General features: G+C 42.7%; 1 protein-coding gene across 1 annotated transcript in view; it reads right to left on the bottom strand.

Annotated features, from left to right (window-relative positions):
- The window catches only part of EP400 (E1A binding protein p400), a 174,108-nt gene that overhangs the window by 150,705 nt on the left and 3,351 nt on the right, over positions 1–20,052 (bottom strand). Inside the window, 1 exon segment of the mRNA XM_044275617.1 lies at positions 6,828–8,185. Within this exon segment, the coding sequence (XP_044131552.1) occupies positions 6,828–8,147 (1,320 nt within the window). The 5' untranslated portion in view covers positions 8,148–8,185.

Raw genomic sequence — 20,052 nt, forward strand, 5'->3', positions numbered from 1 at the left:
ATAGCGGCAGACCATGCGACTGCTTTGGGGCCCGGGGCAAGAGGGACCCAGTCGTAGTTGGGATTATCTCTTCTTCTACTGGAGGTGAAAACTTGGTCAGGACTCTACCCTCTAAAGGAACAACTTTTAGCAAATGAAGCAGTGGAAAAAAGCCCAGGGTCATTGAAAAGGGTTCAGGCAGAAACCCTTCTGTACTGTGGGGGGGGGGGGGGGCCTGGTTTGATCCTTGTTATAGGGCCGGTACGTCTCTATGTACACCACTGCTGCAGAGTACTGATGTCCACAAGGAGTAAAAATAGTCTTTCCGCTCTTTCAACACTCACAAGTTCTACATTCAGAAGCAACATCAGCACAAAAACTGCTCCTCATAAGCTTCACAGCTTTAGTCTCTGAGGCGGATGAGCTGCATTCAAGCTGGATTTATCTATAAGCAATGACAGGTGTCAGCCCCTTCACCACCTCACAGCCTGGATTTCACATATTGTAAACCAAGAGAGGAAGAAGAGAAGCTTAGAGGTGAAGAGAATAATAGTGAAGGCCTCAAGCTCAATCCCCAAAAATACATGGACTTACAACAACACCTCCTATCAATAAGAACTTTGCTGTGGTTCAAAATGCGTAGGAAAGCCATGTATTACAAATAAACAGAGGATTGGATGAGAGTGCTGGCTTCTACCTGGATTCTCAAGGTGGTGTAATATTAATCTCTAGTAGTGTTTCATGGTTTTCTCCTAACTTCGAGTGAAGGGAAATCATAACTACATACTATGACATTCCGGGTCTCCAACTTGATACTCTCCATTTGTTGGAAAACTACAAGTCCCAGCTTGTTAGGACAGTCTGCCACTCTGATGGCATGCTGGGACTTCACAACTGGGACAGATAGCAGGCCACCGTTTTAGAGAACTGTTTGCTACTGAGGCTAAACCCTTCCTGTTTTAACACGGAAAAAGACAGGACCACCGAATGGTTTGCCAAGTATGGCATGGAAGAACTAGCTGCATCGAGCCCAAACCTCAACCTGATCAAACACCATGAGGATGTGTAGAAACTAATGGAAAGCCTTCTCAGAAAAGCACTGGTTGGTATAGAAAACAAAAAGGATCAGTTCATAAATCAGCTTACAAGACCATTCAGGCGTGGAGAAAGAGGGGTTGGAGACTGAGTCGTCAGAGGAGCTCTCTGCTGGATTACGCTGTCAATGCCAAGCTGCAGAACAGTGTAAACCTTATAATAAGTCCCAATTACATTTCTATGTCAAAATACCTGCATTTAATGATATAAATGAAAAGACCTCAACATTGCCTGCAGTCTTTAAGAACCCACCAAACATGCACATATCTAGTTTGCCGTGAAGAACAATCTATAGTCCAGGGAACCATCCTACACTTAGATATATATCTTGATATATACTATTTGCCATACTAGGATATGTTGTGGAAAACCAAGGGTGACCTGATTCTCGGGGCTGAGCAGAAACAACTGGCAATTGGGCTATTTCCATATCTGCATGTAACCGTGTGGCACAGACCTGATCGCTCAACCATACGTGACTGCCTCCTTGGCCCTTCTGGCCATCTCCTTGAAATCAAATATTTTTTTTTACAAATTTGGAAACAAGCAAAAGCAAATAGTAAAAAAAAAAAAAAACTGGGTCAAATGAGCATGTACCATGGGCCAGCACCACATGAGATAACAATTCGAGAGATTTTCTAACTCTATGTTGTGCCATTCCTCTGTTATTCCTGTCAGAACACACTCAGATACCTTCAAACCAGTGGTGACAGTGTGAGAAGGAGAATGGTAGCACCCAGTTGTCATTCCATCCATACATTTTCAGTAGTAATAGCAGAGGAACCACAGAGTTTTCAGAAAAGATGTTATCTTGTGGAGAATATTCGATATTCCATAGGGGATATATACACTTTCCAAGAGGTGCTGAATTTTCCAGAAGATGATACACATTTGGGGATAAGATAGTAGAAAAAGGGAACATGGCACCAGAGACATTTCTTCTTCTTATAGTCAAAAAATACAGTTCACAGAAATATTGTACATAATATCATAATGTATTGGTGTGCTGGGTCATGCATATTTTAGCTGCTTTGACCTGTAAATATGACAAGAATGATATCTAAGAGTCCTTTATATAGCTACATATTTATATCGAGAAGGTAGAGGTTTAAAGGAGGAAACAGAGAGAAGGGACTGGCAGGTAAACATGAGAAGAAAGCCAACAAAGACACTTCATGTGGCAAAGCAAGCCAATGGTGGGTCAGGCGGGGGAAGGCGGCTAGTAGCTATGTGTATACCAGTGCACAAGAGCAACCGCCTTAAAGTTCCACTAAACTTACAAGTCAATTCACCTTCTAGGCATATTAAAGGGCATCTGGCAAAAGATTTGGACCTATGACATTGGCTGATCTGTTACATGTGCTCTTGGCAGCTGAAGGCATCTGTGTTGGTCTCATGTTCATATTTGACCCAATTTTTTTTTTATATATGCAAATGAGCCTCTAGGAGCAACAGGGGCGTTGCCATTACACCAAGAGGCTCTGCTGTCTTTGCAACTGCCGTGCCCTCTCCATTTTGATTGACAGGGTCAAGCAGTGAAACATCATCACATCTGGGTCTGTTAATAAAAGTGGAGAGGGCGTGGCAGTTGCAGAGAGAGCAGAGCTTCTAGGTGTACCGGTAACACCCCCATTGCTCCTAGAAGCCCATTTGCATATATTAAAAGGTCATTTTTCTCAGCAATGCGCGCACATATGAACATGGGACCAACACAGATGCCTTCAGCTTCCAGGAGCACATGTAACAGATCAGCCAGTTTCATAGGTACAAAACTGCTGACAGATGCTCTGTAACAATCTACTGACAGCACACAGTTTAGAATGGAGTGCGGCAAGGACCCTTGAGGAAAGGGGGCCTAGCTCAAGTTGGCTGCATCCGTTAATGGGATGGGTGGCAATAACATGTACTGGGCTCCTCTGGCCACAGGACCTACGACAAGGAGAGGGTGGCAAACAATATCAGTGTTTAGGGGTATTGCAGTTTTACATTTTAATATTCCCCGCTCACCTCTATGGTGACAATGGCTTGATTATTAATAGTGTGCAGTGGGCACTACGATGGCAGAGGGAAACCACAATTTTGCCCATACCTTCTGACCAATAGGTTCCTATGAGAATGTCCCTTGCCCTATGAGTTTAGTGGACATTTAAGTGGTGGTGGCTGGAAGCACAGCAGCATTGCTAGGTGGAAGTCAATGGCTAAGTTACCAATGTGATTCTTCCTGAATGAGAACACAGACACGGCCGGCAGCATTTCCATACACAGATCCATATTAAAGTCCTTTTGGTGCATAAAAAAAAAAACATGAGTTTTTTTTTCCTTATTATTTCATTCCTGTGCCAAGTTATCTTCCATGGCTATGAGGCCCAGGAGTCATATCATGACGTGCTGTCATCATGGAAATAACGGCACAGGAATGAGACATTGAAAACATTATTCCCCAATTTTTTTAAACGCACTAAAAGGCCTTTGCTCTTCTTGATGTTCTCCTTCAATATGTGCAAAAATTGATTGATAACAATAAAAAAAAACACTAAGTAAAAAAAACAAGTAGGATCCATATTTTTTTACATATTGACCATCATATTTGTAATGTCACTGATTGCACTTTAAAGGGGGTGTCCAGGATTAAAAACCATGGCCGCTTTCTTCCATTAACAGTTCGCCACCTGGGTTGCATCTGGTATTACTTTGAAGTGAATGGGACAGCGCGGCAATACCACACACAACTCCTGGACAGACGTGGTTTTTGGAAGAAAGCAGACATCTTTTATAAATCTTGGACAATCCCTTTCATTTATATCAAATTGTTGTCACGTGTGTGCAAGAAAGGCCTCATTCACATGACCGTGTCCATTTTGCTAACCCCATACTGCGGATCTGCAAAACATAGATACTGGCCATGTGCACCCTGCATCGTGGTGCGGACCCATTGACTTTAATGGGTCTATGATCTGCAAGATGTGGCCAAAGATAGGACACGTTCTATTTTTTTCATGGCAGAGGCATGGAACTGGGAAGCACGCGGAAAAACACGTAAGCCTTTCCATGTAGTTCCACGTCCGTGCCTCTGTGCTACAAAAGATAAAACATGTCCTATTTTTGGCCACATCTTGTGGATTGCACACCCATTGAAGTCAATGGCTCCGCAACGCGATGCAGGGTGCACACCGCCAGTGTCCGTGTTTTGTAGATCCACGGTTTGCATTCCACAAAATGGAAACAGTCGTGTGCATGGGGCCTAAAGCCACGTTTACACACTGCAGTACCCGCATGCGCCTTAAACCACTCCCACATGCTGGGCGGAGCTTTCATATACTGTGTTAATTGGTTGCAGGACTTTGCCATGAATATTGTGGTTTTACCAGCAAAACCCATAACCATTAACTATCACCCCCCCACACTGTCCTAAAACCCTGCCCATAAACTGTGGCGGTGGTTGCGGCCGCATGTGGGCACTGCGACGTGGAAACCCAGGCTAATATCGACTGAGTGACATTTTCAGATCAATGCTTGTGCTTTGGACTCTACATATCTCGCCGTTCAATATGGATAGAACTAAAAATAAATGTTTCACGAGAAAAATGGGGAAAAAAAATATTTTAAACCAAAAATAGACAAATGCAAGAATCACACATGGGCACGTGTGAGAATACCACAAAAATGTTGCTCATGCATTTCAATGGGTTGAAGAGTTTTCATCGGGCCCTTTCACCCCTGAGTTTGGTGGCAGCGGTGGGGTGATTTTTTTTTTGTTTAGTTTTTTATGGTCAGGCAGATCATTTAACCGGTCAAGGTGGATCCGCCAGCGTCACCCCACAATATCACCTGTCTCAAGTCCCGGAAATCTCTCTCTCGGGGTGAAGGAGTAACATGAGAAAATAATGGCCTTTAAAATATGGAAGTCGATACATCTTCAGAAAAAAAAATTACTGGAATGAATGGGAAAAAAAAACGGAAATCTGAGATGAGGCCACATTGTAGAACCATCAAAAAGGTACCTGAAATGGCTGCTGCTGGGATGAAAAAGCAGCAGAAACATTGGGAGGAAGCTGGGTTGCTATAGCAACAGGTGTACCAGTCTGCCCATCTTTTCCTGTCACAATCTTTACCTGAGAGGAAATATTTCAAGAAGAGGAAAAATCATTCTGTTTCGATCTTTTTCCTCACCCATAGTATTATGGAGTCCAATATTCAATGTCAGTATTAGAAAGGGCTTTGGACTTCAGGTTTGGCTCTGAATTGAGCAATCATTGCTGGAATGGAGAATCACTGGTTAGTCATTGCTCTAAAGGAAGGCAAAGTGGCATGACGGACAGGTGTCACACAGAGGCGCCCCAACACTTAGTAAGCGATGGATGCTGGAGCCCTTGGAAAGGGGAAGACTTCCAGGGCAGGGTTAAGGAGCACTGCAATAAGCGAGAAGTGGGGAAACAGTAAAAACAAGGGGGGGGGGAAGGAAGAAAGACAAGAAGGAAACACAGGTACAGCAGAAATGGTTGGTGTCTATGTGACTGCGCCGCGCCCTTCATACTACAGCTCCCATAGAGAGGAGCCAAGGCAAGTCACTGGAGTCAACCTTCATCATCACTGTTAGAAAAGATGAGTACCATGACCAACACCAGTGCCTGAGACGGGAAGTAAATCTACAGATTATATCAAATACAATGAAATTCCTTTAATCCAACATCTCATCAGGCTAAAAATCTGATGATCTAGTACTTAGTTTCAGTATAAAACTATATAATGTGAAATTTCTCAAGACCTGAAGCAGGTCCAGGTTCTTCATAAAGGTTCTGAGTTTTATACCATGGTTTTACAGCACCTAATAATCCAGAAAATCTAATAATCATGCACTTGTCGCATTTAGGTCCAGGTCACATTCAGTTTCACACATGTGCCAGGTGTATACGTCAAATGTATCTGTAGGTCTCCATTCAAGCTAAAGGTTTACCGCCATAGACCAGTCTGACGGAGGCCAAAGGGATAGGACAGACCCTAATGCTGGATTAAAGGAATTTTTATACAGAAAGTGCACCTATCATTAGTAGTTTCAGAACACTCAATAGCAAACATTCCCCAAACTCATTGCTGATCAACAGATGTGCTAATAAAAGAAAAAAAAGGTAAAAAAATCAATATGTGAAATAAAAAGTTATGAGTTAAAAAAAAAATCTATAAATGTCCATAAATAAATTGATAACTATAAGAACCAATTGACAGAAACTGAGAATACACATACTGGTTCACCAAAATGAGACCTTTAATAGGGACAATAACGAGTAGCGCTAAGTCCCACCCGTGATACAGTGACACAAACAAGCATTTTACAACCCTTCATTTGTGATCATTATGCCCTGCCTCTGATTCAATCGATACTCAGGTTTCTGCACCTTTAATATATGTGGATACTATCATCACTGATGGCATTGCAGGGGTTATGGAATATCAGGAGACCTGTGTCCTCGGTGCCAAAAATGACAACTGTCATGTGTGTTATTTCCAGGTATGATCTACAGATGATCCCGTTAACTCCTAGGTTTTGCCACCTGACAACCAAATCCTACAAAGGTGACCTAGGTCTTACATGACATTCGAAGTAGCATACGCTCTTGGGGTACATCCATCAAGATAAAGAACAACATAATGTACTTAATGTAGGAAAGAAGATGGCAACAAACTAAAAGAGGAATGACTAAAGAGCGCTAACATCCATTTCAGCTTCCCGCAATGGAACAAAAGGCAGATCTTACCTCATCATTAATAACCTCAGATTGTTCTTCATCTTCTTCCTCTTCTAGATCTAAGTCATTTTGTCTAAGGTAACCCTGGAGACCCATAGAGGGTTTCTTCTTGAAAGCCAGAAAATCCATTATGTTTCCTTGAAAGTGTTGTAGGAAAAACAACTCAATGAGATAATCTTTGAAGTTTTCCTTCATTGTTTTCATACTTTTATGATGATGCTCCAAGCACTGTTTCCTCATCTGGGCATCTTCAGCAGTTGCTGGTGGGATCTCCTCAAGTTTCTTACTTTGTTTCTTAACAGTGTTTACTGTTGGAGTAAGAGGAAGACTAGAGAGTCCCTGGGGACCAGAAATTCGTGATGGACTTGTTGGTGTTGGTGAAGTTGTTATGCCAAAGGATGTAGCCCCTGCTACTCCTGCTATCATTCCTCCAGAAGTTCTATCAAAACTAATGGTCCTACCCAACTGCTGGCTGTGGAGAACCTGCTGCTGCTGAATGAGCTGGCCTTGTATAATACTGCTTATCTGTGGTGGTAGATTGGTTGTGGTTATGTGACTTGGTGTGGTCAAAGTCTGCATATTTGCTCCACTTGCCACAGGACTCTGAGGTCCAAGGTGATGAATGGTTCCTCCAGTTTGAGAATGGGGTTGTGACAGTCTACGTTCCCGCATGCTGGCTTGTGCAGCCCCAGATGGAAGTTGTACCTGAGCTGTGGCTCCCTGTGTTATCTGTGTAAGACCAGATCCCTCTTGAAAAACAAAGTGACTACCATTTGAAGGGCTCAAGCTGATCTGTCTCACAAGCACACTAGCATCCACAAAGCCACGCGTGGGACTCTGGCTGCACATTCCCAAACTAGCTCCAGCAGTTGCTGTTCTGACGCCTTGTAATGCTTGGATAGGCACGGCATTAGGTTGCGTGGGACTTTGTGTTTGTACCTGTTGAGACATTGGGGATGTGACCTGAATATATGATGGAGAACTGTGTTCAAATCTCCTTTGGGAACTGTACTGGAACCCAGGAGAGGCTGGATTAGGGATAGGCAGTGGAGTCAGTGTTATCTGCTGGTTTCCAGCAACCACTTGCCCCACATTCTGTAGAGTAATGTTCACATTCTGACCAGCAACTGGATTTCGGCTCATTATTAACTGCTGTATCTGATAACCAGGGGATTGGGGTCCAGGTGAACTGACTGCTGGAGCAAATGATGGTGCAGGAGACTGGGGCAAATTTGTTTGCATTGAAGATTCTTCTCCTTCATTGCCAGTGAAGGACCTGGACCGCTGAAGCTGCCGTGTAGTGTTTGGGGGCCCGTTACCATGATGCATGGCTTTCTTGTCTCAGCTTTAAAGATAACAAAGGCTTCCTGATAAATTAAACAGAAACAGCAGAAGGTCAGAATTTTCCCCTTAAGGGTATGTTCACATGACCGTATTTTCGGAATGCACATTTTATGCTGATCGCACATGGGCCCATTCATTTGTATGGGGCTGTAAAAAATGTGGATGGCACACAGATGTCAGCATGTGCTGCCTGCATCCGTGCCGTAAATTATAGAACATTTCCTATTCCTGTCCATTTTGCGGACAAGAGTAGGAATTTTGTTAATGAGGCCCGCAAAAAGTGCAGGATGCACGTGGCAGATACAGTTGAAACCAGAAGTTTATATAGACTATATAAAAAGACACATATGCATGTTTTCCTCAATATCTGACATGAAATCAGAATAAACATTTCCTATTTTTGGTCAATTAGGATTACCATAATTATTATTATTTGCCAAATGCCAGAATAATGAGAGAGTGAGAATGTTTTAAGGCATTTGTATTACTTTCTGCAATGTCAAAAGTTTACATACACTAAGATTACTATTCCTTTAAAGGGAACCTGTCATCAACTTTATGCTGACCTCAATAAGAGCAGTATAAAATAGTGACAGAAATGCTAATCTCAGAGGTGAGTCACTCATGAGCTAAAAGTAAGTGGTTGCTGAGAACCGGCATCATAATCATTGCAGCCCAGGCCTTGAAAAGAGTCAAATCTACTTGAGAAGAGTCATAGTTATTCCTAATCTCCTGCTCTCTCTCCCATCTGCTGATAATTGGCAGTTCTCTCCTAGAGAGAAAGGGAGAAGACTAGGTAGAAGACTGTCAGTCATCAGCAGGTGGACAGGGAGAGCAGGAATTCATGAATAACCATGACTCTTCTCAGGTGGCCGGGACTCTTTTCCAGGCCCAGTCTGCAATGATTGTGATGCTAGTTCTCAGCAACCACTTACTTTTAACTTCTAAATGACAGACCGCTGAAATCAACTCACCTGTCTCTACTTTATTCTGCCGTTAGTATGGGCAGCATAAAGATGATGACAGGTTCCCTTTAAACAATTCTGGACTGCCCATATGAAGATGTCATTTGTTTGGAAGCTTCTGTTAGGTGTGTTGGCAACATCTGAGTTAATGAGAGATACGCCTGTGGACGTATTTAAATGCACACCTGAAACACACTGCTTCTCTTAGTAGCATCATGAGAAAGTCTAAAGAAATCAGCTAAGATACCAGGAAGAGAATTGTGGACTTGCAGAAGTCTGGCTCAACCTTGGGTGCAATTTCAAGATACCTGAAGGTGCCAACTTCATCTGTACAAACAATATACGCAAGTACAAACAAGATGGGAATGTCCAGCCATCATACCGCTCAGGAAGCAGACGGGTTCTGAGTCCCAGAGATGAACGCGCTTTGGTCCGACATGTGCATATCAACCCAAGAATAAAAGCAAAAGACCTTGTGAAAATGATGGTGGAAGCTGGTAAGATTGTGTCAATATCCACAGTGAAACAAGTACTTTATCAACATGGGCTGAAAGGCCACTCTGCCAGGAAGTTACTCCAAAAGAAACATTAGAAAGCCAGATTAATGTTTGCAAATGCACACAGGAACAAAGACCTACATTTTTGGAGACATGTCCTGTGGTCTGACGAAACTAAAATTGAACTTTTAGGCCATAATGACCATCGTTACGTTTGGAGGGAAAAGGGAGAAACTTCCCAACTTCCCCACCTGTGAAACACGGGGGGGGGGGCAGCATCATGCTGTGGGGTTGTTTTGCTGCAGGAGGTACTGGTGCACCTCACAATATAGATGGCATCATAAGGAAAGAAGATTATGTGGAAATACTGAAACAACATCTCAAGACATCAGCCAGGAAGTTAAAGCTTGGGTGGAAATGGGTCTTCCAAATGGAAAATGACCCGAAGCATACTGCCAAACTGGTTACAAAGTGGCTTCCTTCCCGACATATGACGTAATAGTACGTCATGGCAGAAGTCACTTGCCGCATTTTGACGTACTATTACGTCATGGTGATCGGGCAGGCACCAGAGCGGTGCGCGCCCGATCACTGCAGGAGCCGAGCAGTCCCTGATAGCCGGGCTCCTTCTGTATGCGCCGGCATTGCTGTAAAAGCCGATGTCAGCGGATTAACCCCTTCTATGCCGCGGTCAGCAAAGAAGGTGCATGCGGAGGGTGGGGGAGCCCATCGGGTCCCCTCGCTGCTGTGGCGGGAACCCGAAGGGTGACAAGGCAGTCCGATGCCATGAACAGGTTGCCCAATGCCTTGCACGGCATCGGGACCTGCCTTCTACGGGTGCCCAGGAGATCCAGCTTTAGGCCCGATCTCCTAGGCAACCTATGCGGATGCGTCGCTTGTGCATTGGGGGAAACCCGCACAAGTAGGCACGCAATTGCAGTCAGTTTTGACTGCGATTGCGTTCTGATGTTCAGTTTTTTTCCGCGCAAATGCAATGCGTTTTGCACGCGCAAGAGAAAAAAATGAATGCGGTACCCAGACCCGAACCCGAACTTCTTCACTGAAGTTCGAGTTTGGGTTAGGTGTTCTATTTATTTTATTATTTTCCCTTATAACATGGTTATAAAGGAAAATAATAGCATTCTTAATACAGAATGCTTACTAAAATGTGCCTTGAGGGATTAAAAAATAATAATAAATTAACTCACCTCATCCACTTCGCGCAGCCGGCATCATCTTCTTTCTTCTTCTTTCAGGACCTGCAAAAGGAACTTTGATGACATAATCGCGCTCACCACGTGGTGAGCGCGATTACGTCATCAAAAGTTCTTTTGCAGGTCCTGAAAGAAGACAATGGCAGCTGCGTGAACAAGTGGATGAGGTGAATTAATTTTATTTATTTTTTACCCCTCAAGGCACATTTTAGTAAGCATTCTGTATTAAGAATGCTTTTATTTTCCCTTATAACCATATAGACTTTAATGGGGTTGCTCATCCCTCTTTAATGGGGTTGCTCATCTTCTAGCAATTATGTGTGAGAATATAGAACATGCTGCGATTCTCACGCAACACACAAGTGATGCGTGAAAATCACTGCTCATCTGCACAGTCCCATTGAAGTGAATGGGTCCGGATTCAGTGCGGGTGCAATGCGTTCACCTCACGCAATGCACCTGCGCGGAAAACCCGTGCCCGTGTGAAAGGGGCCTTAGTGTATTACTCAGTGTGATACACTAACACGCAATGCATTACAATACAGATGCATTGTAATGCATTGCAGAGGAGATCAGACCACCAAAAGTTTAAGTCCCAGAGTGGGACAGAAATAAAGTTTTAAAAAAAATTATAATTAATTTTAAAAAAAAAGTTTCAAGAAAAAAACACCCCTTTACCCTGATTTTATAATAAAAAAAATAGAAAAAAATGAAAAATCACATATTAGGTATCACCGTGTCCATAACGACCGTTTCTATAAATATATCACATGATCCACCCCGTCCGATAAACATCACAAAAAATAAAATAAAAAAACTGTATAAAAAAAAGCAATTTTTGTCACCTTACATCACAAAAAGGTGTATGTCCCACAAAATGGTACCAATAAAACCGTCACCTGATCCCGCAAAAAATTAGCCCCATCATAAGAAAATCGCTCAAAAAAAATAAAAAAAACTATAGCTCTCAGAGCATGGAGACACTAAAACATAATTTTTGGTTTCAAATATGCTATTATTGTTGACATATTAGTTATTGCCGCGTCCGTAACAACCAGCTCTATAAAAATATCACATGGCCTAACCCCTCAGGTGAACACCGTAAAAAAAAAAATTGATGCCAAAAAAGCCATTTTTTGTCACCTAACCACATTAAGTGGAACACCAAGCGATCAAAAAAGAGTATGCCCCCCAAAATAGTACCAATCAAACCGCCACCTCATCCTGCAAAAAACACTACCTAAGTTTTGGTTTCAAAATTGCTATTATTGTGTAAAACTTAAATAAATAAGTATACATATTAGGTATTGCCACGTCCGTAACGATCTGCTCTATAAAAATGTCGCATGACTTACCCCTTAGGTGAATGCTGTAAAAATAAATAAATAAAAACTGTGCCAAAACAACCAATTTTTTTGGTCACATTGCCCCATAAAGTGTAATATTGAATAGAAAAAAATCATATGTACCCAAAAAAAACGAGCCCCTGCACAAGACGATCGGCAGAAAAATAAAAAAATAAGGCATTCGGAAAACGGAGACACAAAAACATAATTTTTTTTCAAAAATGCTTTATTATGTAAAACTGAAACAAACAAACAAACAAACAAAGAAAGTAGACATATTTGATATTACAAATAGCACATGATCTAACCTGTCAGATGAATGTTGTAAAAAAAAAAAAATGGTGCCAAAACAGCCATTTTTTGGTTACCTTGCCTCACAAGGAGCAATTAAAAATCATATGTACCCCATAATAGTACCAATAAAACTGGCACCTTGTCCCATAGTTTCCAAAATGGGGTCAGTTTTTGGGAGTTTCTACTGAAGGGTGGCATCAGGGGGGCCTCAAATTGGACAGGGCATCTAAAAACCAGTCCAGCAAAATCTACCTTCCAAAAACCGTACTGCACTCCTTTTCTACTGTGCCCTGCTGTGTGCCCTTACATAAGTTTACGACCACATGTGGGGTATTTCTGTATACCGCAGAATCAGGGTAATAAATACTGAGCTTTGTTTAGCTGTTAACCCTAGATGTGTTAAAGAAAAAAATGGATTAAAATTGAAAATCTGCCAAAAAAGTGAAATTTAAAAATGTAATCTCCATTTTCCTTTAATTCTTGTGGAACACCTAAAGGGCTAACAAAGTTTGTAAAATCAGTTTTAAGTAACTTGAGGGGTGTAGTTTCTACAATGGGGTAATTTATGGGGGGTTTCTACTATGTAAGTCCCACAAAAAAACTTCAGACCTGAACTGGTCCTTAAAAAGTGGGTTTTGGACGAATTCTAAGCCTTCTAACGTTCCCAAAAAATAAAATGATATTTACAAAATGATGCCAACATAAAGTAGACATATGGGGGATGTTAAGTAATTAATATTTTATAGGTATCACTTTCTGTTTTAAAAGAGAAATATAAATTTTTAAAATTTTTGGTAAATTTGGGATTTTTTCATAAATAAAGGTGAAATACAGGGAGTGCAGAATTATTAGGCAAATGAGTATTTTGACCACATCATCCTCTTTATGCATGTTGTCTTACTCCAAGCTGTATAGGCTCGAAAGCCTACTACCAATTAAGCATATTAGGTGATGTGCATCTCTGTAATGAGAAGGGGTGTGGTCTAATGACATCAACACCCTATATCAGGTGTGCATAATTATTAGGCAACTTCCTTTCCTTTGGCAAAATGGGTCAAAAGAAGGACTTGACAGGCTCAGAAAAGTCAAAAATAGTGAGATATCTTGCAGAGGGATGCAGCACTCTTAAAATTGCAAAGCTTCTGAAGCGTGATCATCGAACAATCAAGCGTTTCATTCAAAATAGTCAACAGGGTCGCAAGAAGCGTGTGGAAAAACCAAGGCGCAAAATAACTGCCCATGAACTGAGAAAAGTCAAGCGTGCAGCTGCCAAGATGCCACTTGCCACCAGTTTGGCCATATTTCAGAGCTGCAACATCACTGGAGTGCCCAAAAGCACAAGGTGTGCAATACTCAGAGACATGGCCAAGGTAAGAAAGGCTGAAAGACGACCACCACTGAACAAGACACACAAGCTGAAACGTCAAGACTGGGCCAAGAAATATCTCAAGACTGATTTTTCTAAGGTTTTATGGACTGATGAAATGAGAGTGAGTCTTGATGGGCCAGATGGATGGGCCCGTGGCTGGACTGGTAAAGGGCAGAGAGCTCCAGTCCGACTCAGACGCCAGCAAGGTGGAGGTGGAGTACTGGTTTGGGCTGGTATCATCAAAGATGAGCTTGTGGGGCCTTTTCGGGTTGAGGATGGAGTCAAGCTCAACTCCCAGTCCTACTGCCAGTTTCTGGAAGACACCTTCTTCAAGCAGTGGTACAGGAAGAAGTCTGCATCCTTCAAGAAAAATATGATTTTCATGCAGGACAATGCTCCATCACACGCGTCCAAGTACTCCACAGCGTGGCTGGCAAGAAAGGGTATAAAAGAAGAAAATCTAATGACATGGCCTCCTTGTTCACCTGATCTGAACCCCATTGAGAACCTGTGGTCCATCATCAAATGTGAGATTTACAAGGAGGGAAAACAGTACACCTCTCTGAACAGTGTCTGGGAGGCTGTGGTTGCTGCTGCACGCAATGTTGATGGTGAACAGATCAAAACACTGACAGAATCCATGGATGGCAGGCTTTTGAGTGTCCTTGCAAAGAAAGGTGGCTATATTGGTCACTGATTTGTTTTAGTTTTGTTTTTGAATGTCAGAAATGTATATTTGTGAATGTTGAGATGTTATATTGGTTTCACTGGTAAAAATAAATAATTGAAATGGGTATATATTTGTTTTTTGTTAAGTTGCCTAATAATTATGCACAGTAATAGTCACCTGCACACACAGATATCCCCCTAAAATAGCTAAAACTAAAAACAAACTAAAAACTACTTCCAAAAATATTCAGCTTTGATATTATATTAATGAGTTTTTTGGGTTCATTGAGAACATGGTTGTTGTTCAATAATAAAATTAATCCTCAAACATACAACTTGCCTAATAATTCTGAACTCCCTGTACACTCACCTAAAGAATTATTAGGAACACCTGTTCTATTTCTCATTAATGCGATTATCTAGTTAACCAATCACATGGCACTTGCTTCAATGCATGTAGGGTTGTGGTCCCGGTCAAGACAATCTCCTGAACTCCAAACTGAATGTAAGAATGGGAAAGAAAGGTGATTTAAGCAATTTTGAGTGTGGTATGGTTGTTGCCAGACGGGCCGGTCTGAGTATTTCACAATCTGCTCAGTTAATGGGATTTTCACGCACAACCATTTCTAGGGTTTACAAAGAATGGTGTGAAAAGGGAAAAACATCCAGTATGCGGCAGTCCTGTGGGCGAAAATGCCTTGTTGATGCTAGAGGTCAGAGGAGAATGGGCCGACTGATTCAAGCTGATAGAAGAGCAACGTTGACTGAAATAACCACTCGTTACAACCGAGGTATGCAGCAAAGCACAACTTTGAGGCGGATGGGCTACAACAGCAGAAGACCCCACCGGGTACTACTCATCTCCACTACAAATAGGAAAAAGAGGCTACAATTTGCACGAGCTCACCAAAATTGGACTGTTGAAGACTGGAAAAATGTTGCCTGGTCTGATGAGTCTCGATTTCTGTTGAGACATTCAAATGGTAGAGTCCGAATTTGGCGTAAACAGAATGAGAACATGTATCCATCATGCCTTGTTACCACTGTGCAGGCTGGTGGTGGTGTAATGGTGTGGGGGATGTTTTCTGGGCACACTTTAGGCCCCTTAGTGCCAATTGGCCATCGTTTAAATGTCAGGGGCTACCAGAGCATTGTTTCTGACCATGTCCATCCCTTCATGACCACCATGTACCCATCCTCTGATGGCTACTTCCAGCAGGATAATGCACCATGTCATAAAGCTCGAATAATTTCAAATTGGTTTCTTGAACATAACAATGACTTCACTGTACTAAAATGGCCCCCACAGTCACCAGATCTCAACCCAATAGAGCATCTTTGGGATGTGGTGGAACGGGAGCTTCGTGCCCTGGATGTGCAGCCCTCAAATCTGCAAGATGCTATCCTATCAATATGGGCCAACATTTCTAAAGAATGCTATCAGCACCTTGTTGAATCAATGCCACGTAGAATTAAGGCAGTTCCGAAGGCAAAAGGGGGTCCGACACCGTATTAGTATGGTGTTCCTAATAATTTTTTAGGTGAGTGTATATTGACTCAAATTTATGACGATCATGAAGTACAATGTGTCACGAGAAAACAATCTCAGAATGGCTTGGATAAGTAAAAGTGTTCACAAAGCTATTACCACATAAAGTGACGCATAAAAATGGCCTGGGCAGAAGGGTGAAAACCAGCCCGGGGTAGAAGAGGTTAAGGATAACAAAGTCAATGCTTTGCAGTGGCCATCACAAAGCCCTGATCTCAATCCTATTGAAAATTTATGGGCAAAGCTGAAAAGGCAGGTGCGAGCTAGGCGACCAACAAACATGGCTCAGGTACACCAGTTTTGTCAGGAGGAATCGGCCCAAATTCGGGCAATGGTGCCAAATATTAATGAAATGTATGTAAACTTTTGACTTTGCAGAAAGTAATAAAAATGCCTTAAAACATTCTCTCTCTCATTATTCTGGCTTTTGGCAAATAATAATAATGATAGTAATTCTAATTGACCAAAAACAGGAAAGGTTTATTCTGATTTCATGTCAGATATTGAGAGAAACATGCAGATGTGTCTTTTCGCATAGTGTATGGAAACTTCTGGTTTCAACTGTACCTGCGGTTTGTGGACCGCAAAATGGATATGGCCGTGTGAGTGCAACCAAAGGATAGTAAAAGAATGGTAAAAAGGGGCTGAAAATACACTACATCTACTAGCCACGTTGTGCAGATGCCATGAAACCCTGTTGCTACTTGGTTATAGGGTTGGGCACTAGAGGACCACTTGCATTTCTTCATCAAATGTGCGACATTCCTGTAGACTCTGCTTTTCCACCCTACAGACAGCAATCCGTGTACTTTCCACAGCATATGACATGCATTGGAGACGGACGGTCAGATCTGACACAGAATCTGCACAGAAATTCATGTCAAGTCAACTATTTCTGAACCTGCCCTTAGGCCTGTTTCACACGAGCGTGTGCAGTCCGGAAATCGCACTCCGTGTGTGTGTCTCGCCATGACATTAAGCTGTCGCTATCATCCATAAGGTCATGCAGGGCACATAGCATTATAAATCAGCATAATGGCGTATGCCTCTGCAAGTCCAGAGCGGAGGATCACACTCACACACGGAGCGCGATTTCTGGACTGCACACGCTCGTGTGAAACAGTTCTAAGGATAAGGCTCTGTTCACACTTATGGTTTTAAACACATGAAACAGAAGACTAACTGATGCAATGCTTTTGAGGCCTCATGCACACGAGCGTATGTATTTTGCGGTCCGCAAATTGCGGATCCGCCCAAAAAAAGGATGACGTTCCGTTTGGCATCCGTTCTTTTTGCGAATCCATTGTAATAATGCCTATCCTTGTCCGCAAACTAGAAAAAAATAGGATACGCAGTATTTTTTTGCGGGGCAGCGGAACGGACATACTGATGCGGACAGCACACGGTGTGCTGTCCGTGTATTTTGCAGACCCATTGAAATGAATGGGTCCGCATCCTATCCGCAAAAAAAATGGAACGGACACGGAGACAAACAACGTTCGTGTGCATGTAGCCTAACAGTCCAGCTCTCTAAAGCCTGCCCCACGGTATACTTACTTCATGGGCTTTGGGGTAGGGTCCCCTGCTGGGAAAGATTGCGGGGGATCTGACAGAGAAGACAGGAGCAATAGTTTTCACTGCTTCTCTCATACACAGCTCCCAATGGACCCTGCCTCTATTCGTCCTGGTGGTCATCAATATGAGACTGTCAGGGGTCTGACTCCCAACAACCCCACCAGTCAGCTGTTTGAGGAGGCCATAGTGCTCAGGTGGGTGCCGCGGCCTCCTCACTGCTTACCAAGCATTGTATAGCGGTTGTGCTTGGTATAGCAGCTCAGCCCCATTCACTTGAATGCGACTGGGCTACAACTAGACCACGTGACCAATGAAGGTCTAGGTGCCTATGGAGCGCCATGGCCTCTCCGTACAGCTGATTGGCAGGGGTGCCAGGAGTCAGACCCCCCACTCTTCTTATACTGATGACCCATACAAAAATCCTGGAAGACTGCATGTGAAAAACAAGTAAATTGTGTCTGTCCCTGAAGAGTGAAATCCCCCTGGTCCGGGTTAATGGGGTCTGTCACTGGGAATTATTATCCTGCCTGCCAGACATGATGGAAACCTGAGAGAACGCCATGTGGCAGCAGAAATGGGATGCTAATATATTTCTCCTGGTTTTCCTATAAAAGTTATAAAACAGAATAAAATCAGACTTCGGCTCTGTGCACACAGCCATGCCCCTGTTTCAGTCCACAAACTACGGATATCTTGCATTTTCTCACTCCCATTAAAAGAAATGTCTATTCTCCTCTGTAATACGGACAAGTATAGGACATGTTCTATAATGTGTGGAACGGCTGCACGAATCCGTGCCTGGCCCCACAGATATGAATGGGTCAATGTGATATCCGCAAAACAGGTGGATAGCTCACAGAAGATAAATTCAGTTGTGTGCATGAAGCCTTAGGCTACTTTCACACTAGCGTTGTTTAAATCCGGCGTTCAATTCCGACACCGGAACTGCCTGCCGGATCCGGAAAAACGTGTGAAAATGGATTACATTTGAATCCTGATCAGGATTTTGATCACAATGAATAAATGCATTGGAAAAAACGGATCCGTCATTTATGGACTTTAACATTTTTCGTGTTTAACCACCTCACGTCCGCCCACTATAAACGTCCGGGAGGTGGTTCTCTATTTCTGAATGGACGTTCCAGAACGTGACTTCAGACCTGAACTGCTCCTTAAAAAGTGGGTTTTGGCAATTTTCGTAAAAATTTGAAGAATTGCTTCTAAACTTCTAAGCCTTCTAACGTCCTAAAAAAATAAAATGACATTTCCAAAATGATGCCAACATAAAGTAGACATATGGGGAATGTTAAGTAATACATATTTTATGAGGTATCACTTTCTGTTTTAAAAGCAGAGAAATTGAAATTTAGAAAATTGCTAATTTTTCTAAATTTTGGGTAAATTTGGGATTTTTTCATAAATAAAGGTGAAATATATTGACTCAAATTTATGACTATCATGACGTACAATGTGTCACGAGAAAACAATCTCTGAATGACTTGGATAAGTAAAAGTATTCCAAAGCTATTACCACATAAAGTGAGATATGTCAGATTTGCAACATTAGGCTTGATCAGGAAGGGGGCAAATGGCCCAGATGGGAAGTGGTTAACATGCAAAAGCCGGATCCGGTTTGACTGAACACACGGCGTTAATGCAAGTCAATGGGAAAAAGGCCGGATCCGGCATTCAGTCAAAGTGTTCAGGATTTTTGGCCGGAGGAAAAAATACAACATGCTACGGTTTTCTGAAAAGCCTGATCAGTCAAAAAGACCGAACTGAAGACATCCTGATGCATCCTGAGGGACGGACTCTCCATTCAGAATGTATGGGAATAAAACTGATCAGTTCTTTTCCGGACTTGAGCCCCTAGGACGGAACTCAGCGCCGGAAAAGAAAAACGCTAGTGTGAAAGTGCCCTTAGGCTATGTTCACATCTCCAGTAAACGCGTCCGGCAGAGAACAGCCTTCCAGAGTTTACCGTATCAGGAATTGCCGGATACTGACGTTCACCGCTGGACCTCATAGACTATAATGGTATCCGGCTGATTTCCGGCATGCTGGGGTTAAGCAGTTGTGTGTAACAGCTTTTTGTCTGGCATTTCGCCAGAAAGTAGCCGGATCCCATTATAGTCTATGACAGTGATCAGCAACCTTCGGCCATCCAGCTGTTGTGGAACTACAATTCCCAGCATGCTCCATTTATTTCTATGAGAGTTCTGAGAAGACCAGAGCAAATATGCATGCTGGGAGTTGTAGTTTCACAACAGCTGGAGTGCCGGAGGTTGCCTACTCCTGGTCTATGAGGTCCAGTGGTGAACAGCAATATCCGGCAATGCCAGATCCAGACTGTGCGATCCGCCTTATTCATTCTATCTATAGAATCCCCCACATCACAGATGTCTACATAGC

This window comes from Bufo gargarizans, chromosome 1 (genome assembly GCF_014858855.1).
Source record: "Bufo gargarizans isolate SCDJY-AF-19 chromosome 1, ASM1485885v1, whole genome shotgun sequence".
NCBI lineage: Eukaryota > Metazoa > Chordata > Amphibia > Anura > Bufonidae > Bufo > Bufo gargarizans.